This window comes from Vidua macroura, chromosome 4 (assembly GCF_024509145.1).
Source record: "Vidua macroura isolate BioBank_ID:100142 chromosome 4, ASM2450914v1, whole genome shotgun sequence".
NCBI classification, from domain to species: Eukaryota; Metazoa; Chordata; class Aves; order Passeriformes; family Viduidae; genus Vidua; species Vidua macroura.
Window position 1 is genome coordinate 23,814,313 of NC_071574.1, and position 24,403 is coordinate 23,838,715.

At 38.1% G+C, this 24,403-nt stretch overlaps 1 protein-coding gene across 7 annotated transcripts in view; it reads left to right on the top strand.

Annotated features, from left to right (window-relative positions):
* RAP1GDS1 (Rap1 GTPase-GDP dissociation stimulator 1) overlaps positions 1–24,403 on the top strand; it is a 91,045-nt gene that overhangs the window by 38,443 nt on the left and 28,199 nt on the right. For 4 of the 7 annotated variants that reach the window (XM_053976434.1, XM_053976430.1, XM_053976432.1 and 1 more), the window contains exons 3-4: positions 8,811–8,933; positions 13,942–14,067. In XM_053976434.1, the coding sequence (XP_053832409.1) occupies positions 8,811–8,933; positions 13,942–14,067 (249 nt within the window). Of the gene's footprint in view, positions 1–8,810; positions 8,995–13,941; positions 14,068–24,403 lie in introns of those variants that run through there. The other 3 variants (XM_053976436.1, XM_053976437.1, XM_053976433.1) reach the window with 3 other exon arrangements.

The window sequence follows — 24,403 nt, forward strand, 5'->3', positions numbered from 1 at the left end:
TTAGCACACTTTACATGTAAGCTGTGACAAGGCAGTGCATAAGCACATCAAGAGAGCTTAGCACAACTAAGGGAATAGGCAGTGGTACTAACTGGATTAGTGGCCTTAAAACAACTGATAACTAGTAGAATTAAGTTCACTGACAAATGGCATTTCCCTGCTTTCTTATTCCTCTTTGATCTTTAGCATCTCCCTTTCTTCTTAGTAGCAGTCTCCCAGGAGGATTTTTGATCCTCCTTGGGTGTGCCCTCCAGTGATCCCTGGTATATGTCTCCCAGCTGTGATCTTGGAAGGAGTAGGAGGCCACCTGGTGCCTTAAATTTTAGCTTCCATATTTTTCAGATTCTGTGCTGTCTTGGTGTGTAACTCTGAACTTCATGTTAAGTGTTGGTAAGTTGTCTTCACAGGGTAGGTAGACAAAAGAATCCTTTTCCAGCCTGAGAACCAAGGACAACTGTTGCAAGCCTTAAGCCCAAAAAGCATAAACCACAATGAACTGAAGAGAGCAAGCAGGGAGGATGGGGCTTCATGACCTGAAGCTGTAACTGGACGATTAACCCCAATATGTTAAATGGACCAAAATTTATAGAAGTGTGGGACCTCGTGATCGGTCATCCATTTTGTGACCATTTTGGGTCCATCTTGGGTGTAGCCCTGGCCAGGCTCTTGTACTGTCCAAGGTGTATCCTTTCAGGCCTTTTAATAAACACCTGCTCTGTCCAGCCTCTGTTCTAGGTCAGCCTCTCTAGGCATCACACCCATGGATGTATACTCAGACTCAGCAGGCATGGACCTGCATGTTAGTCCTGACATGTAAATGTCTCAGCTTGAACATTCAATCAAGCAACAGACATTTATGGTGTTATCCATGAAGAAGAAATACACAGATGAAAGCTTGAATGTCCTCCTTGAATAAGACTAAAACTAAACAGTATTATTGCTAACTGTCTCCTGAAATGTAGTTATCTGCTGAGATTAAAGTATTCTTTAGGTAGATGGTGTCCTTAGCCTATAACAAAGATTCTAGGACTTTATTATTATTCCTGGTTTGTCTTGGAAGTTACAAAAATATTAAGAGCAGCATTAAGGCATCATAGTATCTTGTAGGACTTGGTTTTTTTTACATATTGAAGACATGAACTAGTGTCTGTTTAGCTACTTCTAAACCTTGATTCAGCATCTTTGGAATTCAGTGGAGTGGGCATAATGCATTTAACATCTATTCAAAACAGGGCGGGGAGAAGGAGTAGAAATAAAAAAGGAAGAAATGAAACTAAATGGATGAGTTACAAGGAATACAGTGGAACATAAGATTTTTATTTTAGTGGAAGAAGAGAAATGGCAGAAGGGAGAAACAGATATAAAGATAAGATTTTGTAAAAAAAAAAAAAAAAAAAAAAAAAAAACAACACGCTGAATGCATGTACCTGAGTGGCTGGTAGGAAGCAGTCAAACCAAAACCCCACATCTCATAGCAAGAATTTCTAATCTGCTTCTGACACAGATAATCTCTTCTAACAGAGGCAGGGGTTCAAATTTAATTGGGCCAGCTCAGCCAATCAAGCCATTAATCTTACCTGCAAAGATTTCTAGTCAAATGTCCTGCTAAAATTTGGGGATCCTGATGAATATTTTTTAAGAGGGAGTTTTGGCTCAAATACTCTGTTATAAAGTGTTCCTTCTTTTTGCTGAGAAAGGATGTTTGTTGCATCTTAGCTCATGGGCTGTTGCCTTGTCATGATATTGTACACACATAATCCAGAAATGTTTCCTCATTAAGAGCTGTATATAATATATTTTTACAGTATAACTATACTAAATCAAGGTGACTGCTTTTTATTGGACTGTCTCCCAGTAAACTGGCTTACCCTAATGATACTGAATGGTAATCACTGCTGCTTAGTGGGATTATATTTTACATAAATTCCCCTTAATAGTGATGTATTTAGTTAGTGCCAGATAGTTAAATGTTTATCCAAGTGTTAAATTCCAAGTGCTATTCATTGAATACACAATGTGCCAAATAAAGATTAACTATTATATTTTTTTCTTTGCAGAAGGCATCAGTGAATAGCAGTTCCAGATAATAGAATTGACACATTTTTTTTTTTTAGATTGCCTCTGTATTGCATTTTCAAAAGGCAGGCCTTTTCTTTTGCTTCTGTATTGCATTTCAAAAATGCAAAGAAAAACGTCTACCTTTTACAAAAAAAATTATATTTAGTGATCATGTAATTCACAATTTCAGGTCTGCAGTTTCATTCTTAGCTTTGCCCCAGTCCCTTATAACCTAAAAATGTGATCTTTTTAAGATTAGGTTTACTTTAAGCTACTCTGATAGCACAGCTCACTAAAAATACCAGCAGATTAATAAATTCCTTTACGTGTAGATGTACTCTTTCAAGAAGCAAAGGGTGGAATATCACAGCAGGCATTTCAGCTCACTTAAATGCACTCCTAAGAGATTGCTTGAAAGGAACATGAAACATTTCCTGCATATAAAATGATCAGCTTTCAAATTTTATTTGATAAAAATCAATATAAGCTAAATATAAGTTAATAAGCTAAATCAAATTTGGAGGAGGGATTTTACTCCAGGAAAGGGACCAGCATTTGTTATACATTTTGAAGACCTAAAGCATGAGGATACCCTTTACCCTGCAACCTGTACTAAGTTCAGTCAGTACAAGTAAGAGAGGAGGCAGGGGAAAATGTCCACAGAGGCTGAATACAGAACACAAAGATGTGAGTGTATGACATTTGTACTAAGATGCCAGACAACAAACTTGGCAGCTGAGGCATGGACATCAAACTCTTTCAGCAACCTTACTACTGAAATGGTTACATCCTGGAGAGGGTGAGTCAGAAAGGGGGAACAGCTCGGATAAATCCACCAGCTATGTGCCAGGGCTCGATACTGGATGCAGTTCAGGAACTCAGGGGTGCCAAGCTGCCTAACTTTAGTATTCTGCCTTGTGCTGTGACCTATTCATGGAAGTATATGTGCATGTCTCTTCATTGAAGGCAAAGATGTCACATATTTTTTTACTTCATTGGTACCTGCAATAGGCTATTCAACAGGGAGAATCTCATCCTGAAATTCACTTTTATACTTTGGGTGTAGCTTTTGCAGAATTTAATCATAGGGACTCATGCAGCTAGTTGATTGATAAATCTGTCTCTCCATATGTCCTTCCTTCCTTGTTAGAGCTGAGATTTTAATTACAAACATCTGTGTACTGTCTCTTTCTTCATTAAAAATAGGAAGTGAAGTTGCCCTGTAGCTGGTGACAGAGACAAAACAGAGCAAACACCATGATGGAAACATTTGTACAGCTAAAGGAGAATCCTCCCTCCTTGCCTAATAGGTGTCTAATTTCAAGGGTAACTGAACAGGCAGATTTTGGGGATTTCCCCATGTGAGGAGGAGCATGCCAAAAAGAAATCAAATGTCTAGAGTTATTTTTTATACATAAATTATTATTATTAAAAGACTTCTTTTCCCCTGTTTAAATAACTCTTGGTAATTGGAACAGACTCTTTGGTTAAGGTTTGTTAAGCAAAACCTTCTTATCATTGGTGCATCATGAGAGCATATAATTTGTTTTTCTGAGCTTCTTAAAATTCACTGGCTTTTGTAGCCAGACTAAAATCTTCATTTAGTGGTTTAAAAAATACAGTGGGAGGCTGTGGAGAGAGGGACAATGTTTCTTGAGAGAGGCTGTATATGGAGAGAGCATCAGTGCTTATGCTTTGTCACATGAACCTTCTTACTGTGGTGGTTAGGAGCATGTGTCAGTCCAAAAGATATCCCTTGTTCCCTTCATTCTCTTCCCTTCTGCCTTCTGAAAGAGCAGATGGAAGATTCCTTTCATGATATATGTGGTTTCATTTTTATTTATTCGTGTGTTCATCTTTCTCTTTCTGATGAGACTGCATGTAGGAGGAACATTATCAAGCCAAGGTAAATTTCTGCAGTAGTTCCAGTGGGTTTATAAAACATCTTTGCAGCTAGAAAGATATACATTTTGCAAAAGAGTATATGGCAAACATGGTTTGTTTAATAAAAAGGACCCTCACAAAGCTGTTTATTCAAAATTCTGTGGCTTGAAGCTCCACAACATGGGAATTATTGCAGTGCTAGCCACCACAACTGTAGGGTTACTAAAAACAGTGTAACTTAGACTCATTGTTCAAAGGGGTTAAGGAATGGTGAGTCTACAGCTTTCTTCTGCTAGCAGGGCACTGCTGAGATATATGCCTTGCCTTTCCCTTCCCCCTTTCTGCCTTTTATTTCACTTGAAGGTGTGTACAAAATAATACAGAGAGGAGAGAGGAGTGAATAGAGAGAAGTGAGATTTCAGAGCAAAGAGAGCTGAGAGGGAAAAGAGTGTAGAATTTTAATTTGAAACACATTAGATTTTTCTCCTATGATTTCTGCTACTTAATTAATCAGTCTGATAGCCACGGTGCTCAGCTCTCCAGCTCTGATCTGTGGCATTAAAGATTTTTCTGCCCACACCCTTAACTACTCTGACTTCAGGCACTGCAAAAACCACAAAAAGCAAGCATATTGACATTTTAATCACTCAGCTATGACATGAACAAGATTTTGACACTACATGATCTAACATACCTTTTGTCTTGATATCAAGTGATACGAGGAAGCATCTAAAGCAGCAGGCTTAACCTTAGAGGGTTTTCACCTACAATTATGCTGTGTTAGACTGTGTGCAAAAGGGCTGCTTTTAATGCAGCATTATTACAGTCCTACAGTTTCTTTGCTTTAAGACAGGACAGCTCTAGGTGTGGGCTGTTGTAAGCAGACTGAAAATCAGCCTTTAAAAGAAAGCATTTGAAACCACAGATACATCACAGATAGCAAAAGGATTATGAGGTGTGGCACCCTAATGTCAGGCTATATACATTGCTAGGTTTCTTTCAGACACAAATTTAATGGATTTTAAAGGGGATGCAGTTCTGCTAAAGGCATGGTGGCTGTGATTTGCTTTTTGGCCAGTATAGAAACACAGGAGGAGAATATGTGGTAGAGATTTGCCTAGGTCTTTCTTGCTCCTGGAGAATTTTTTTCAGTTTACATGCTCCAAGTACAATTGAAATAGCAATTTAAAAGATGACAGCTAAAATAAGTTTTCAAAATAGTTTACTCTCTAATAATTTATTAGGAAGCCCAGAATGAAACTAGCATGCAGAAGATTGATATCCTTAATAAATAATAACTCTTTAGTGCATACACACAGAGAGACAGGAAGCCAGGCGGGCTTTCTCCAGCCTCTGAAGAGAACAAATAAAGGCAAGAGTTGAGGGTTGCCTATGCTAAAGCCAGTAGCAGTTTCTAATTCTCAGCAAAGCCTACCTTATTTCTCCTAGAGTCAGGGGTACCAGCCCTGTGGCAGCATTGATGTGTGGTCTCCCGGTCTCAGGTTCTGCAGAATCAAAAACAACTGATGGTTTTTACAATCATAGTGAAAATACTGCTACATAAACATGACAATCTATTGTCCACTCCAAAGAATAACACCACACATACTTCCCTTCATTTCTGTTCCTGTGTCCCTGTATGTTTTACATATTTTACAGGACACGTTATGTGAAGCTGAGCACAAAGGAGTCACACACAGGACTGTTCGCTCATGTTTTGTAAGTGAAGCAATTGTCCCATTTGGGCTCTATAAGAAATGCTTATATACCTACAGCTGTACTGAAATCATCTTCAAGACTTCCAGCTTGATATGCTCTTCTACAGACATGCATTTTAACACTTAGTACCTGAACTGAGTGTACAGCTGACTCTGCAGACAAGTAGAGGGTGGTTGAAGATCTTCATTTGGACTTCGCAGGACAGCCCTGTGCATCATTTGCCTGTTCAGTCTTCCTCCTTTAAAAGAATATAAAAAATACTGAGCAATAATGCTATGTTTAAAAAGGCAATTTTAGGTTTATGAATAAGACATCTTGTTCCAATTAAAATACCCTTCCTTGTTTAAGCATTTCAAAACTCCAGAAAGAGTGGTTTCCTGTAACAAAAATATCTGCTAATAACATGTGACTTATTAAATTAATTTGTATATTGCAGCACATTCTTTTTTTCTCACCTTCTTTATTAGAACTTTCATATGCTGAACACAGAATCCCTTTCAGATACTAAACAGAGTAATGTACATGAGGATGGAAGAGTAATTTTCCTGGCACATTCTCTTAGGATGCCTTATATGGAGGATCTAATATAAACTACTTGCAAAGATTTAGTGTCATACTGTCATCTCTCTATTTTGAAACTGAATTAATTTGTATATTACCCCAAGTGTAAATTGTATGTGTTCTGCAGAGGAAGAACAGTTCTTACTTAGACTTGGAGTAGACAAGCTGAAGCACCCTGTGGCATTTTTTACACCTAAGGCAATTCCTGGCAAAAATGCCTCAGAGAGCACTGTGGGCTGATAGTAGTAATTCTGCCTGATGCTAGAGTAATGTGCCTTTCCCCAAAATAATGATGCTTGAGCACTCACCCAGGGTAGAGTAGAGGTAGGGGCGTTCTCCACTCACTGCTGGTCAAATTAATCCGTCTTCCCTTTTTTTGTTTGACTAGCAAAAGTTTGACATTAGTTCCCAACTGGCAAACAAGAAACATTAGGATTTTGGTTTGAAGGGATGAGTGAATATATGTAGGTATGCCTCCTCTACTGCTTCAGAGTAGCAACAAGTCACTGGTCAGTTTTCATCTGTGTGGTCCCAGGTAACTGATTTCCCAGTTTCTGAGAGGTCTGTTAGGGCTGTGCTTTTATGGTGCTCACTCGCTTTTCTTAATAGAATAAATCAGGGTATATCTGCTGCACACAACCTGCCTGGAGAAGTATTTAATTTTATTTTCCCACTTCTTGCTGGATATATATAGTTCTACTTATGTAATTTATGCTTTGCACAGTAATGAGTCCATCAACTACAGACCAAAAAAATAGGACTGGATACTGTATATCTCAGCAACGTGACAGGACAAAATGCATTAATGTCTCCTGCCTACTAATACATGTTCACACATATCCATATTTTGCATTTTGAATTCAGTACTTTGAGTTTTGAACTTAAGGGAGAGAGAAGCTCTTCCTTAACAGACATCTAAGATGTCTGGACTAGTCTTTAGTCCTGATATGATTTTCTCTAAATTCAGACTTTCATTTTGCATGCCTATGTCCATTGGAAAATATTGCTACTAAGTATATGCTCTATGTCAGAGTTTATAAAAGCTTTGAAATAAGCCATAAGATCTTTTACGTTATATCTTCTGAGAGGTTTTTTCAGTGTATTTCAAAAATTGCAGTGAATTAGATTGCAAACAGGTTAATAATAATTAGCACTTACATTATCCATGAGATGCTGAGATTACTCTTTACTGATGCCTAATATGTTTGTAATCAGATGTCATCACTTACATACTGTAGCTGAGTGGTCCTAGCCAAATACCAACATCCCAAATTGGAATTATATACAGAAATGGGAGGCATAACTGCAGTCCAGACTTGAAGTTCTCTGTTTTCAGTCTGCTTTCTGTTATGTAGACATAACCAGCTCTCAGACACTGAAGCATGTACATACTCTGTGCAAGCCACAAAACCCAAGGGAGTCACTTCTGCCAGGCTTGTGCTGGCTTCTGTTCAGGGGCAGCTTGAGTGGATCTCTCCCACTCTCAGAGGCAGCAGAGTGGTCCTGGGGCTGCCACAAATCAAATTGAATTGCAGCCCTGAGAGTGGGGAAAGGAAGGAGGAAGAGAAGAGAGAGGGTAGAATGTTATTATCAATTTACAGGTGAAGCACAGACAAAGAGTGGTTGCAAACTGAATTCAGATGGATTTGTTTTGCTTTGCAAAAGTCATCAATTGGAGCATCTCACAGTAAACTCTGAAGAATGCGAATAACTTCCCTTATAAATGGTTTAAGAAGTCATGCTGCTTTCTAAAATGATAGCTGCCATCTAGTTGTACTGTGTGTCACACTAATATTCATCTCAAATAGGCCATTTTTCAAAGCGTTAGCAAAATATGTCAAAGCATCTAGTACCTTATATTTAACTGCAGTTGGATCAAAGTTGGTTTTTGGTTTGTTACAGAGCATTGCTGTTGGCCAGCAATGTTAGGTGGGGCCCTGTTAGGGAGCAGCTGCACAATTCCTCTTACCACATACAGAAAGGGGAAAGCTTTGTCACAAATCTTTGATATCTACTACAGGAAATCCCTTTTCTTTCTACTGAGTCTATACTGGAGCTACTCAGTAACAGAGTAACATAGAAGATATCTAAGTGAGTGTGAGAGGAGTCTACAACCAGGATCATCTTAGCTCTCTTCACCAGTTTCTGATTCCTACACTGCATTAAGCTGTACCCTAAACTGTAAGAACTTTCCCCATCATTCCTTGAACATTTACAATAATTCATCTCTTGAAACAATGATTCCTTGACTTTTACATAATACCTTTACCTGCTGCATATCACTTTATGACCTTTACTCTTACAGTCTCTCCAGTATTTTCCCCATGTAAACATGAGTATGTATCTGTATATACTTACATAGCAGTCACCTTTTAAAGGTCAATTGATTAGAAATGGCAAAGTATTAAGTTCTATGAGTACATCAGATAAAATAAGTATGGTAGGTAACTCAACTAACAGTTGGCTTCTTATATGGGAAATTATGACTATCATAATTACTTTTGAGAAGACTTCCCTTCTGCTTTTCTTTCAGTTCTTCCCCAGAGCAGTTTGATGCACAAGTCATTTTTGTATGATGTGTTTTTCAGATATGGAGACAAGTGAAAAAATCCAGAAAAGTGGAGTTCTTCAGGTGTTCGCGAGTCTGTTGGCGCCACAATCTTCCTGCACAGCAAAAGTAGCTAACATCATAGCAGAAGTAGCCAGAAATGGTGAGGTTTTCTACAAGAACTTTTCTGCTGGAACATCTTCAGTTTTTCACCTCACTTGTCAGTATGTTTTACTTCATTTATGTTTTCATTTTATAGATTAGACACCTTTCATGTCCCTCCCTTTCACTCTTTTTGTTTTGTCTAATTTTTTTCTGTACTTTTTAATACAATCAAAAAGGCAGTTAGCTGCTGGAATTTCTCTTACTTTCATTCTGTTTAGTTTTTAAGACAGTAATGTAATTTATTGGGCGGAAATAGCCCACCACTGATGAAATGCATTCCTATATGAAAAGCATGTAGAAAAAAAGACATGCACAAAGTGTGCAGCCAATTGTGCATAGAGCCCATTGTTATAGCAGTAGCATCTATACAGGTGGTTATGGGATAGTAGATAATTTCTTTGGTCTGAGATTTGTCCTAAGATTATAACCATTATGAGTCCTTTGATGCCACACTGAAACAAATTACCTAAAGAGCATTATATGTGTTAGAGTAAGAGCCAAAGTCCCAAATAAGAATCAGCTCCATTTTGGTATGTATTATATATATACAATATATAATATAACATCGGAAATAGTAAAAAAATTACTTAGATTTTTCTTTAGACAGGATTATCTTAAAGCTCACCCAATACCTGCATATCTTAAGCCCAGAGGAATGGCCTCATACCTGCAAGCAGACACTATGGGCAGACCCTGTGATGAGGGTAGAGGACATTTGTGGCTTTTCTCACTCCTGGACTTGTTGCTGTCACAGCTGAAGAGGCACATATTCCATTTTGGGCTTTCCTTCCCCACAGGCCAGACAGAGAAAAGTAGAATGCTTAACTGCTGTCCTGGCAGCCTCATCCCTCTCCCTTTGTAAACTCTCATGCTGATGCCTCTTCAGGGAAAGGGCTACATTTTTGCTGACTCTTTTTACATTCTATTCCACCTTTTCTGAGGAATCACAAACTACATCTTCTTACTGATACCCCATGGTGACCTCCACCCAATTTACTGTTTTTAAGACAGAGGTATATATGAATATATGGATATTCAGAAACAACACTAATGAGAAAAGAAAAGAGATATGTTTCATTTTGAAGTGTTGAAATTATTTAGATAAAGAGCCAATAAAAGATGTATACATAGAAATTTAAATTTAGAAATGTTTCAGAATGATAGAAATTTAGGTTAATATATCATGGGTTTTTTTCTGTACTTGGTGAATTCATAATAAGTATTTTTAGAACAGCACTGTCAACCGTGTGTCCTCACAGTTGGTCCTTTTAGCTCCTACCCAAGAAGGAAAAAGTTAAGAATAAAATCAATGTTCACAATAGCTAAAATGATTACTATGTATTGTTTCCTCAAAGATTCCCTTACAGAGCATTTTAGCCAGTATCTGAAATCACATATGAAATGTCTGAATAGTTTCTAATGTGTCCTTTTTCCTGACAGCTTTTAAACTGATGCATAATGTACACTCCCAGAAAAGCTGGCACTTTACCTGCCTGGTTCATCATACAAAATAGTTTTTGCCTTTTCCTTGGAGTCATTAGCAGGTGTAACTGGGACCTCTGTCAGCCAAGGTTAAAGTGAAGATATGCAGAAATTATTTAAGGTCGCAGTGCTTTCAAGACTGAGATCATCTGGGTATTTCTCATTGGATTCTAACTCCATTGAAATAGTTGCTTAAGCACAATAGGAGGGAATACGTCAGTTGAATTCTGTTGTTTTCTTTGTTTTATTGCATAAAAATACAAGAGTTTAATGCTTATATTGTACCTGTTTTCAACAAACTTCAGGGCACTTCGAGAAATTTATGTTATCAACATTCAATGGCTGGTGGGCATTAAACCCATTCCCTGAGTGGTCATGCCATGCAGTACTGGCAGAACTTGGAGCAGAGAATGTGATTTTGGGTGTTACTGATATATCTGATACAAAGAGCATCTTTTCCTTCCACACTTCTTGTTTTCCTCTTACATTCCCCTCATCTCATCATACACACACACATCACATCAAATCTCTCTACTTGCCTTGGTGGCTTTGTCGTGTTTCATCTTTTCACCTCTTCATGCTCTTGCTGTTTCACCTCTTCTGCTCACGTGACTCTTCTTCCTCCCAGCTTGAGCTCGAGCTCATATTTGTTTCTCCTATTTTAAACACCCAAACATACAAAACTCCCTTCATGTCTCTCCAACTACAGCCATTTGCCTTTCAACTGTGAGCATCATGAAGACTCAGATGGACTTGTTACATGGAGTTTCTCTCTCTGCTGTGGACCTTTTAAACCCTCTTCCAAGGCTTTTAGTATCGTCTTCTTTGCCAGGTTCAGGAATGAGAGAACATCATCTTCACAGTCTGTAATACTACTATACAATTACATTTCATGGTCAAAAGCTTGTCCTTCTTTTGTTTATGTTACTCTGTCCTCAGTGGTTCTTCTCCTAACTTCTTAAGCGATTCTTTGCTGTTTTCTTCAAAGGATCTGCTTCATTTCTCTCCCAGTTTAGTGGAAACCTTTTAAAGACTCTGTTCTCAATTACCTTTTCATCCTTCTATTACTTCTGTGTAGTATCAGCTGCAAAAGTAGTTGCAGTTACCACATCTTTGTTCTTGTTTCACAGATGTATTTTGATATATATGGCACCATTTCTTTTACTTCTTGCTCTTATGTGACCTTGATAAATACAAGTTTGCTCAGCATATTGACCAATGATTCTGTTGCTGAAAAAGCTTCTGTTCACTCCAAATGGAGGGAGGGTGGAGGAAGGGTTTCTTACTTCTTTTCACCACGCGAAGAAGAACCTAAACAAACAGCAGAACAGACTTGAGACCTCCGTCTTTTAGGAGAGAACAAGTTTCATTTCCTGATAGAGACTAGGAGAAAAAAATCCACCTGACTTTGATGATATAGAGACTATGGTAAGTTAGTGGGTGTAAAGGAAAGTGATGCAGGAATAGCTGAGGAACAAGGAAGAGTTTTTACAAGCAATTGAGAGGAAGAAGCTGAGGGGACAGAGAAGACAGAAGAAGAAACTAAATACATCTGATAAATAAACATTGCAATGAAGTTGAAAGTGGGCAATAAAGAAATATACTCAATGTTACAAGGACATGGCAAGACCAGTTTTAAAGACCAGATGTATCTGATATCTGTTATGTTCATTACAATGGATACTATCACTATCTATCACACTATAGCATCTAGCTACAGTTCTAAAATGTTACAGTACCCTGGGAAGGTGGGTTAATTGTGCTCACATCTATCTTTTCTTGGACCTGTGCAAGTGTATAGATATTGCTTATTCTTCATCTGTGTGTTGATGTATCAGAGTTATATCATCACATGATAATTGCTTACCTCTGACAATTCTTTAGCTAAAATAACACTGCAGGATTAAATACAAAAGAGACTAGATTTTGTAGCTATCAAAATCAACTGGTAGCTACCAATTGTAATAGATGCAACAAATGGAGTATTTGAGAAGATGTATTTGTACTTCAAGCATTGTATGAAGTCTTTGAGTTATTGGCATGAGGAATTCTGTTGATTCAGAATCAGGAAAATTTTCTCATCTGTTTTTAGGGGGATTGTACACCCTGTTTCATTCTGTCTTATAAATGATTAAGTAACACAAAGGTAAACTGACTCTGAAAGATCCAATATTGTCTAGGATCAGGAAGAGACATAACTTGCCCCTCTACTCAGCCCTGGTGAGGCTGCATCCTGATTAGTGTCTGGTTTTGGGCTCCTCTGTACAAGAGAGATGTGGAGCTCCTGGAGCAGGTCCAGCAGAGGCTACAAGGGTGAGAGGGAACTGGAGCATCTGTTACAAGGAAAGGCTAAGGGAGCTGGGTCTGTTCAGCCTTGAGAAGAGATGACAGAGAGGGGACCTTACCAATGTATGAGGAAGAACTTCTTTATTGTATGGGTGACCAAGCACTGCAGCAGATTGGCCAGAGGGGTTGTGGAGTCTCTTTCACTGCAGATATCCAAGAACCATCTGGATGCAATCTTATGCCCTGTGCTAGGATCACCCTGCTTAAGCAGAAAGGTTGGACCAGGTGAGCCATTGCAGTCCCTTCTAATCTTACCCACTCTGTGATTCTGTGATAATTTGCAGTTCAGAACGCATCAAAAACATATTGACAATTTGCCTTACAATACTACATCTCTAAAGGGTGCTCTGTAGTAAGCTGTGAAATAACACTGGTGTTATCAGGTGGTTCCTTCCATAAAACACCTTTTTAAAATGTGCAGCACAGTGCCTGCTTAGCTATATCTCTTTCTGTAGAACAGCCCTTTGTGTCTCTGACACAAACAGGATAGTTCTCTATGACTTGCACAGATGTAAAATAATTCTTTGGTTCTCTGAGGTATTGCAGGAAGGAAGGGCAGAGTGCTTCTCCATGGATGGGTCCTCTAGCTTTGTTCCCATGGTGGGCCTCAGACTGTGGAAAGCTACAGGCCTTTGGGCTCACATAAACTCTTGTATTTCTCATTCTCTTTTTCTGTTCTTTTCTTTACCTTCCAAATAAAATCCTGTTACTAAGCTTTTTTTTTTTTTTTTTTTTTTTTTTAGTTCTCTCAAAGCAAAAGCTTTTCTGGAATTCTAATTAAGGCAATAGAGAGTAAAAAATGCTGCTCTAGAATACTAATTTTAAGTAATCTTTTGTGTTATTTAGAAATTCTAGTTTATGTTGAATTTGTTGTGAATTCACTGTTCTTTTCAGCACTTCTTTGTGATACTAAAAATATGCTTAGTCTGATCTATGTTAAATTAGTTTCCATGGAAGTCAATTAAATGCCCTTAATTCCTTCTAAATTAGCAAATGATGGAAAGAATTAAGCCCAAATCCTGACTTGGGCTTATTCTCTAGAAACTTGCATGAGAATTTACACTGTCTGTGCACGTGTTTAGGGCACACAGAAGGCCCAGTTGCCAGGCCAGTGTAACTGGAATGGATGAAATTGGGAATAGCTGGCTTGGTGTTAAGAGGTTTTTCTTTCTTTGCAGAATTCATGCGGAACCCCTGTGTAGATGCTGGGTTGATCCCTCCCTTGGTTCAGCTGTTAAACTGTAAAGACCAGGAAGTATTGCTTCAAACAGGACGTGCCCTGGGCAATATATGCTACGATAGCCGTGAGTGTTGAAATCTGCTGTATTTTGTACTTGCTCTTGTGGAAGGGAGGGGAGTGTTTTGGTGTTCTGTATGCTGTGTGCTGCGGGGTCATTTTCCGCTTTTCTTGGTTTTTATTTACCCCACGATTCTTCTGATTAGATGAGAAAATTGAACATCACACTTGCATAATGCTTTTGTGACAGAAGGATTAAAACACGTTTTCAATATTGTAATATAACTGGATATAAAATAGAAAGGTTTTCTGACCCTGGGTTTGGTTTTTGGGGGTTTTTTTCAAACATAATGAACTAGGTTTTTAAGGAGCAGATGCTACATATGCATAGGCACTGAACAGTTAATTTTTCCTCAGACAGAATGTGTTGGAATGGAACAGAGTCAGAATGGAACACTCATATTCTAACCAGTCTCAAATCTGTGCAGAGCTGCGTATGTGGCTGAAATGATGCCTGAGTTATGTTGCCGATTCTCAAAATTCTTATGTGGCAAATCAGTTACTCCAGGATGACATATTTGTATTTTTGGTAGTCAAGGGTGGGGGGGGGGAGGGGAGAACGTTGGTGAGGCTTTTTAGCTTTTTATGGGCACAATAAATTTTTACAATAAGAAGCAATTGGGTTTTGAAATGCAATTGTGACTGCATGTGCTGATTACATGCATGGGTGTGTCAGCTGCAAAACCAAACTAGCAGTTGCAGTGTTTTGAAACTGTAGCCTCATTATCCCTTACTTCAAAATTTTGAAAACAGCTAGTGCACAATAAATATGGTGCAGAAGCAGAGACACCAGGAATATGTTGCACATGAAGGAATTATGGATGTCTGCAAATGGGAAGAGAAATGAAATTGTAAAATCATTTTGTTATCCTGAGAGTTAGTGACTTATTTTTATGGTGAGAATTTTTCTGCATACTGTGTTGCATTTACCAAAAGTTCTGCTGCATGAATACTGACTGTAGCCTTTCTCCTTGCTACTTGTTTTCATCTGAGTTTGAAAATTTACATTTTATGTTGTTTTAAATTACCGTGCCTTTGACCTCAGGGAAGTTAATCATATATTGTCATTTCCAGTTACAGACAACTACTGCTTGAGGATGTTAATGTATAATTCTTTCATTTAGGGTTTTCTTTAAGGTGACCAATCAACTGAACAGCTGCTTCCCAATGGAAACTTCACAAAGAAGCTGTAAAGCTTCCTATAATATAATTTATTTACTATATTCTGTTTCAGGATTATGTATGAGATCAAGGTGCACTGGTTTATTTCATATAAGTAAAATCTATGTAACTGTTCATGTCATTATTTTTCATCCCACATTTTTTCATGAAATACAATAAGGGCACATAGAAATGGTTTTGTAGTGTGAGGTTTTGTGGACTGCTGCTGGCTTTTGCATTGCAGAATTTATCCTGTACAGAAAACTGTATTACTCACCTCATATTGTCCTTCTGTGGAGCAAAGCTAGCACTGATAAAATCTACAGTAGGCAGTGATGTGTTCTGTGTGCCATGTGTTGTCGTGCTCCTGTGGGAGGACAGTCACTATCTTCCCTGTGTATGTGAATAAAATTAATGAGTAAAGTGTAATAAAATGTGACAAAAATCAAGGTTAGCATATTGAATTTGAGTGGAAAAGACTATTTACAGTGCTTAGTTGTCACATCCATCCTATCTGACATTTTCTGTTAACTTAATGTGTAATTATTAAATAGTTATGCACTCTATCCTAAATTCTTCTTTAGGACAAATACTTTCACTATGCTTATTACTATAAAATTTAATTTATTTCAGTTTTTTACTATTGATTTTCCCTAACAAGGAGATATAAAGTTTAACAAAGACAAGATGTGGAAGCCAGTAGTTCTAATTTAAAAAGTTACATATCAATAGTTTTTGGGTTTTTTTCCAATTGAGACAAAAGCATCTGTTACCCTTCTGGTAATTGTAATTTGTATACGAACTTGAAATACATCAGTAACTATATTTTTCCAATTACATGAGCTTTTTTTTGCACTTCTACTGGCCATGTAACTGTAACATGCAGCAATGAGGAGTGTCTCTAAGTCCTAAATCAATGTTAGGCTGAGCCTATGCTATAAAGCCCATACTGGATGGCTCATAGCAATATTTCTTTATACTGAATATTTCTTTATATTGTTCTGTATAGCATGCATCATTTTGTTTAGTGACAGCTTGTGCCAAAGTGAGTTAATCAGAGCACTGTTTCTGAGAGACGTTGGCATGGTGCAGGATGAAAGTTGTGGGACAAACAGCTGCTTCTGCAGGGAAAGCCCCTTAAAACTAGCCTTGAAGAGGAAAAGGATTACCTGAATTGTTTTTCCAAAGGAAAATGGCAGTGGTTCCTCAGTGTTCAGAGATCCCAGAGCTGCTGCATGAAGGCAAGACCATTTCCCCGTAAGTTCCGGAGTGGCTACTCCTGGAAAACAGCTACTATGGAAAAGTAATTCATTACTACGTCCCAATGCTGAAAGAGATACAGTACCTCCCACAAGTTAAAGGGGAATTACATCTGGCCAAAGACCTCACTGAACAGATCCATTTCCTCACAGAAAACATGACATGAAAACCTGTTGACTTACTGATAAATTTTCTTGTGTATTATTTTTGAGGTAGACATGTTATTGTCTGGGTGCTCATACGTGTTAGCCCTCGAAAACATGACTTAATTACCTATTTGAACATGGGAGAAAATACAGAGAATTAAATGCATTGCATAAACAGTTAAAGAGGAAAAAATAGGTCAAACTTATACCAAGCAGTCTTGAGAGCATCCTTTTTAAAGTATTTGTTTCAAAGAAATCTGTGTTATGTGAATCTCTGAACATCAAGAATACAGGCAAATATAATTGCAAAGCAGGGTAGAAGGAAGCTTTGTTAGTTCTGATGAGTTTCTGGTCTCCCAGCCTTCCTCTTGTTTGCAGAGATACAAGAAACAACTGAGGTAGATAAAAAGATTTTAAGCCAGAAGTAATGAATTACAGACTGTCAGAAGCAACTGTATGCAGATTGTTCAGTGCAGCCCTACAGTTTAAGAGCAGACACATTACTGCATGTTCCTGTACAGCCTGCAATTGTTCTACACACTTTGTCTAGTAACTACCACATACACCTCAGCCCCCAGATTTTCATCAAAGCAGAAAGTGCAAAGTAAATAAATGGAGACATGATCTCTCCTCCCTCCTGTTTTCGCCCCCATTGTATCTACAGCCTGTACCAAGTACAGCTGCTTATACTTCCAAAGTCCCAGACAACAGAGTCCTTGGCCACACTCATGGGCAGAATTTTATCAGACCTATATTATTAGGTGCAAAGCTCCTAGCCCATTCTTTCCTTTTAACCACCAGTTTTGTGGTTTTGCTTATAATCAAAGCTCAATTCTTAGGAATTGTCCAGTCAGAGCATAACAGCTATCCTAGCTGCTTTACCACTCTTTATCCATGAGTCAAACTGTAGGCACCTTTCTACTGTCTGTCTGTCCATCCCCTCCTGTCATTCCTCCCGGTGCTGTTTCTTTAGGAAGTTTGTTCTTTAAGAGATATTACAGAGGTACAGATGTTACAAATAAGGGATACCTCCCAAACTCTTCTAAGTTCTCCCTGCACCTTGGCTCTACATGCAATGTAAAGATCTCATCTCCATTTTTTGAAAAGGTTATGTTTAATATGGTTCTTGCTGCAAAAAGCAATGTGTTAAGTCAGTGCAGAATGGCTAATTCTGCTGTAGATAAAGCCTAAGAATTATTTGCTACCATCAGATCTGGCCATTGGGGTATTAAGTTAAAGCAAAGCATTATCCAAATTGCACCTCTTGATCACGTAATGAGCACCCTGGTGATTAGCACACCCTTTGGCTCTCTCTGGTGGCTTTTTTCACAGTAGGCTGGGAAGAGTCTGGTGGCTGGTCTCATGTGGTTGATCAAGTGCATGAGGGACAGGGAAACTGAGACTAGTTTTCAACTTAGGCCTACTTTCTTGCAAGACAAACAAGACAATGTGGCAGAAAGACAAAACCTGTCTGTAGCCAGGTCTCTCTCCTACTCTGACACCCCCCACACCAGTGCAGTTTGTCTAGGTGAAAGATCAGGCCAATCAAATAAATTTTATCAAGAATTTTAATGGACAATGATGCTATATTAAATTAGTATTATTTTCTTAGCAAATAATAGCCTCACAATATTTTTTATCATGAAGTTTGCAATGCACATGCTATTTTAATCTCAGTGATCTTTGCACAGGTAACTTGTTAAATACTTCAGTTCTGAAGTGATTGACAAACTACTTTTCTGTGTTTTTATATAGCACTGTGCATATGATAGAGGCTGCCATACTTATGCTATAAAAGTGATAATTCTAAGAGAAAGCGAAATGCTGGGATATTTAGAGCCTGATTCGGAAGCCATACAAACTAGAGGGAGACATTCTGATTGACTTCAGTTGAGATTAGATTAGGCTCTTACCCATTAGAAAATATTTCCTTCTTGCTGTTTAGAGCATTCACATATTCTGAAAGCTAGCAAAGGGAATTAAGCTCTTCATATGTTTTGTAGTGGAATTGAAAAATTTCCCATTCTGCCCTTCCATAATATACATATTAAAGGCAGTGTTTAGAGACCTTGTGTAATCCAGAAGTTACTTCTTTTTGTACTACAGCCTTGTTTCTTCACAAAACTGCCAGCTTGGGTACATGTTCTTAGCAACCATACTTGGTATGTAGCATCTTATAGAGTTGGAAAGAAGCTAAAAATGCCAGCTCATTCTATATCTCCTCTGGCAGCTGCTTATCTACCTTTCTCAGCAGGAGATTTTTTGGGTCCTTTTCTCATTTCCCAAGCTGTATATTTCTTTGTTATCTATGCAGTCTTACTTGTATTGACGGCAAGCCTCCTAGCTGAATTTCAGCTGAATTTCAGGCCTTTCACATAAAACCAGATCCCTCTTCATCTCAGCCTCAACTCCAGAACATGAACATTTTATCATTTCTTGTTAAAAAGATCTTATACATGCTATAAATTCTGTAAACTCAGCTGCCTATCTTATAAGAATGTACAGATCTCTTGCAGGGATCTGCTACGAAAGGCTAAGTACAAAAATAAGAAACAGCTCAATTGTATAGTTATGTTTTCACAGGAGATATGATTAATTTCAGATCTACAGGAGAAAATCAGACACTTTAAAATAAAATATACTGGAAAGAAGTCAAATTCCATTTTCTTAAAAAAATGGCATAACCTTTTTCATTACCATATGGAAAACCAGCAGAATCCTAGAACACAACTGATGTTGATAATGGTACACTACTGGCTAATCACTTTTATGAAGGTCACCCTGATTCATGCAGCTAGGCAGCATCTTACCACGATTTTTCACTTATCAACTAGATCCTACCAAATGCATATGCCACCTACTAAGCTGTTTCCCAAGAAATACCAAGAAATCAAGACCAGAGTCCCTAAGTTGTTGCTTGAAAACTGAGTGGTTTGCTTGCAGATAATTCAAATTCAAGGTTTTGACTGTACAGTAATAATATAGGCTTTAGATCTGTCCTCTCTAAGGCATGCCACAGTCTTAGAAAACCATAGCATTTTTACTTAGAGGTCCTTGATAGTGCAGGTTTTTCTCCAAGGCTCTGCACACAAGTATTGCATCAGCTAGAAACCAGAATGTATGTATGCCAACATATACTTCCGCAGTAATATTGAGTTCTTACTCGCAATTAATCATGAATGTTCTTAGGAAGCTGTTAAACAAGATTATTCTAACTTCTTATTTTACAGCTGGCTTAAATGGTATCAGAATGATGAGGAAATCTTTCTAGATCATCAGGCATTTGAGAGGTGATGCAAAACCCATGAGTTCTCAGGCTAGGCTCCTCCTAGGCTTCATGATTTGGGACAAATAGCACTGACCCCAAACCCAAGACTTGCCTCAGCTGTTTGTAGTTCCCAGGTCCACTTATTACTTTTTCAATTCTTGGAATAATTGTCTTTCTTTTTCTAGCAGGGAAAGAAACGTACCCTGGTAGAATCCACAAATATGCTTTATGGTGGATTATTTTGATTTTGTTTTACTTTTTCCTTCTTGGGCATTTCCCAACCTATTCCAAATGGCCATGGGTTTCACGCTTTCTGAGACTGCTCCTCTGGCTGCTTTGGTGGGGATCCACAGCTCATTTGGGCTCCTGTCAGTAGCAGCTCGCGGCACACCCCTGTTCTGCATCAGACTGTGACCGTGCCATGCTCACTTCACACCCTTCCTCTTGGAGAGTTTGAAGCTGAGAGACAACATTGTACTGCAGGCCTGGGAGTAGGAACTCTAAATTAATTGTGCTGTGCAGGTCTATTCTGTTAATAGCATGAGATTCTATAAATGCCTATTCACCAGTGTAGAAAAACTGCCTGCTGTTTTACTGTGTAATTGGGTTCCATGATTTATTTTGTGCTGTATGAAATACTAAGCTGTCTTCAGCTCTGACTTACACTCTCATAAACCTAGAGTAATTTGTTTGACTGCAATGGAATTGCTAAGGAGTTTCATAGAGTTATAAAATCAACTGAAGAGTCTGCGGTAAGCATATTGTATATGAAAAGGAAGGCAAAGCTACAATCAGCTTTGAGGACCTTTACCTGACTTTAGTATATCTATGTAGAACATTCTCTTCTCTAAGCTGGCTTCTTTAATTTCAAACAGAATTCAGTAGAGTAATTACTACATTTTAATTACACACTGAAGTATCCTTGGAATCCAGAACAAATTACTTGCCAATACTGAGTCTAGTAGTGTTGTATGTCTTGTTGCTGATAAAACCATTTCTGCTGCTATACTAGAATATCAGATCCACTAGTAGCATTTGACTGGAAGTAAAGTATTGAAGTCTTGAGCATTAAATTCATCACTGTTCTTTTGTCTGAAATCAGAAACACATGTTTTTTCTTGTATTGATATGACATAAGAGGAATTTGACAAATAAGCAAATGTTATTGAAATTAAATTGTGGTCTTGAATGCAGCTTGCATTTGACTGCTACCTCAGCATAGCATTAGGGAGATCTCAATACCTGCACACTTACCTTTCCCCTCAAATGTTCTGCCAAGCTCCTGGCTCTGTAGACAAAAGAAATCATGAAAGAGATTAGGGCTTGTTAGCATTGATATCCCGTGGTCCACACATTGAACATATTATGAAGAGTCTACCAAAAATATTCCTAGATCTCTGTTTGGATACATTTAAAAATTGTATTTGTTTGTTAGTATAAACTAGTTGCATAAGAGGGCCAACACACTGCTCCATCAGTTGTCATTAGCCAAAAAAAATTGCTGGCAACGGTTTTATCCAAAAAGATCAACTCTGCCTATTTTCAGTCCTTGAAGGGGCTGTATTAAAAGATAGTGTTCTCCTAGTTTACTGTTTACATATTTATTATTTTAGCAATTATTCTAAAGGAATAACTTATCAAACAGTACCCTCAATGCTTACCTTTAGGGCTAAGGATAACTGCCAGCATTTTGAGATGAACTGACTATGGGACAATTCTGTTTATCTCTGAAGCAAGCAAAACTAATTCGAGATTGTCTTTTTCTTTTTAAACCAAAACTTTTAAGATTATGTTGATTGATTTTAACCAGTAAGCAAATAAAACAAAACTGTACTTCTAGTAATCAGCCTTAAAATTCCTAAAAGAATTAATAAAGGAAAGGGAAGTTTCAGTGCAAGACAGAGCAATCCCAAAAATTATCTTTCAAATTATTAAAATATGAATCTCAAAATACAGTATTCCTGCATAATGTCCCTTTTAGACAATTGCACAGAAGACATGGAAGAAGCAGCAAACAACGGTAGAACAGTATAATCACATGAAGCTTACCTTCCTTGAAAAATAAAATTAATGTAATGCTACTGTGTGTTGTGTAACAGGGTTATAGTCTGTAGTGATGCAGAGACCTGACAGGGGCAGTGACCAAAAAGTATACACAAACCAGACTGAGGATAAAAAGTAGAGTCAAGTGTTAAAACTGAATGACAGCATTGGGTGGAAAGTTTTAATCTTACAGTGTTCAGACAGGAAAAGAAGAGGTAAAGTCCCAGTTTATATAAGTGGCAGTATTTTTCCTAGTGTCTACATAGATAATGTCATTTACCCTAGCTCAGGGTTTGCCATTGCTTTTTGAATGTTGTCTTTCTTTTTTTTCCACATGTGACCAGGATTTTTTTCCTTTGGAGCTCTACTCCTGCAGTTTTATCCTTATACATGCTCATAATATTCTGTCACATGATAATTTCCTTGCAGCAGCCAGTTTGTTATCACAGACTATTTTGGTTTCAGGTGAAAGAATAAGCGGCAGGAGCAAATGACTGCCTCGCCACAAAAGTCTTGCAGAGCGGACCTAATTAGAAAATGGGGGAAAGTAGAAATAGAACATGTAGAAAGAACAGTCTCTCCCACCCCCAATTTGGGCTAATGTAGATTAGTTCATCTTTTTTAATTAAGAAAAGCAAGAAAGAGTTATCTGTAAAGCACTGTCCAATCTAAGCAATATTTTGGTCCAAAAATGCAGGATTGTAGCCAAAAGCAATAATGATGAAGTAATTAAAATGGCAGTATGTCACTTAAATAATTTGATCATTACACATTACACAAGTAAAAAAAAAATTAAAATAAATACTATATTTTTCCAATGTCACCCAAATTTGCTGTCTTGGCAATTTGGTTTATGCAAATCAGGGACCTTGATCATGCAGACAGTCCTTTCCCTCCCTGACTTGCACCATTTATACCTATGCAACTATTTAAACCAATAAGCTTGTGCAGAACATGAATTGGGGAAAGGACAATTGAGGTATCCAGTTGCAAAACTAGAACATTTCAAAGTATAAATCTCATACTTAAGGCCCAAAAGCTTATTTTTAAGAAATGCCATCAAATTATTTTCTAGCTGACCATTTTGTGACTTAATGATTTGTTTTAGGGCTTGGTGAATTAGGGAAAAAAACTCAAGGGAAAGTGATGCAAACGGCTGGGGAAAAGCCAATTGAAACCACTCTAAGTGCTACATTGTAAAGATTTAACAGTCCTGTACATTAAAAAAGTGGTTGTTGACTTCGGGCATGGTTGAGCAACAGGAAGATTTGACAAGACTGTTCGTAGAGGGAATGTGAACAGTTATAGTAATTTGATAATCCACTTAAAACCTTTTTTTTTTTTTTGCAACTCCTTTGAGCAACTCAGGATAGAAAAGGGGAATGTATTAATTCTTAGAGACAGTTGTGTTAAATTGGGCTAAAGAACATTGTGAAGTAATCACTCATTCTGTAATAAATCTTACTGTACATTTTACAGGGAAAAGAATATGTCTGGTTTCTTAGGTTTTCATTCTGGCATCTTTAGACCATATTACATGTACTTAAAAGAAAGCTATACAACAGCACTGCCCTTTGTGAGCTACAATGAAGCATTTTTAAGCAGAAATGTGAATGCTGTCATTAAACTGTTCAATCACTGTTCTCTTAGGAATAGTAAATTTTATTTAAAAAGGTCACGGGGAAAAAAATTCAACACAGCTTCTGGGAGGCTTGGAAGCACGTTAAGTGTGGGAGTTCATAGAACTGCTGAACTGCCAGGTAATAGTTGGATTGAGAACAAGACTCAGCAACATGTGGCTGTGGGCTTGTTTTGACTGTAAATGATTTGGAGTTTGATGAGTATTCTTGTGTGCAAAATCTGTTCCTTAGCGACAGAGCAGTAGTGAGAAGCGAGTTGGTGAAACGCACACGAAGCATTCTGAGTCAAGTCTACACTTTCTGCTTGGGGATGCTGTGGAGTGTCACAGCAGCGCTGGCAGTGGGTAGGCAGGACCTTCAGGGTTTTCCTCTGACATCTGGCGCAGGATTCTTTGTGGCCCTGCACTAATGAGCTGAGTTAATCCTCTTGGGCAAAGAAGGCGGCACCAGGAGATCCTAATTATAGCACTTACCCAGGTCTGTTCACTCAGCTGCCTGGGGCAGAGCAGCAGCCATGCAGGGTAAGCTTCAGCATGGGAAAGAGAGAGAGCAACAAACTCAGTTATAGCATCTCCTTTACAAGTCTACCAGCATTTTTAGTCCTGCCAAAGGCTGGCTCTTACAGCCTGCCACCTTCTGAGGTTCATTTGTACCTAACTTTTTGAGTATACCATAAGGACAGACATTTCTTGGAGTGAGATTTCTGAATCTTCCTGCTTTACTTTTGCTGTCTGTACAGCAGAAGCTGGTGATCTGTTTACTTAACAAAAACATTGTGTGGATAAGAATTTTGTCATATATTTGAAGTGAGAGACTGTACAGCAG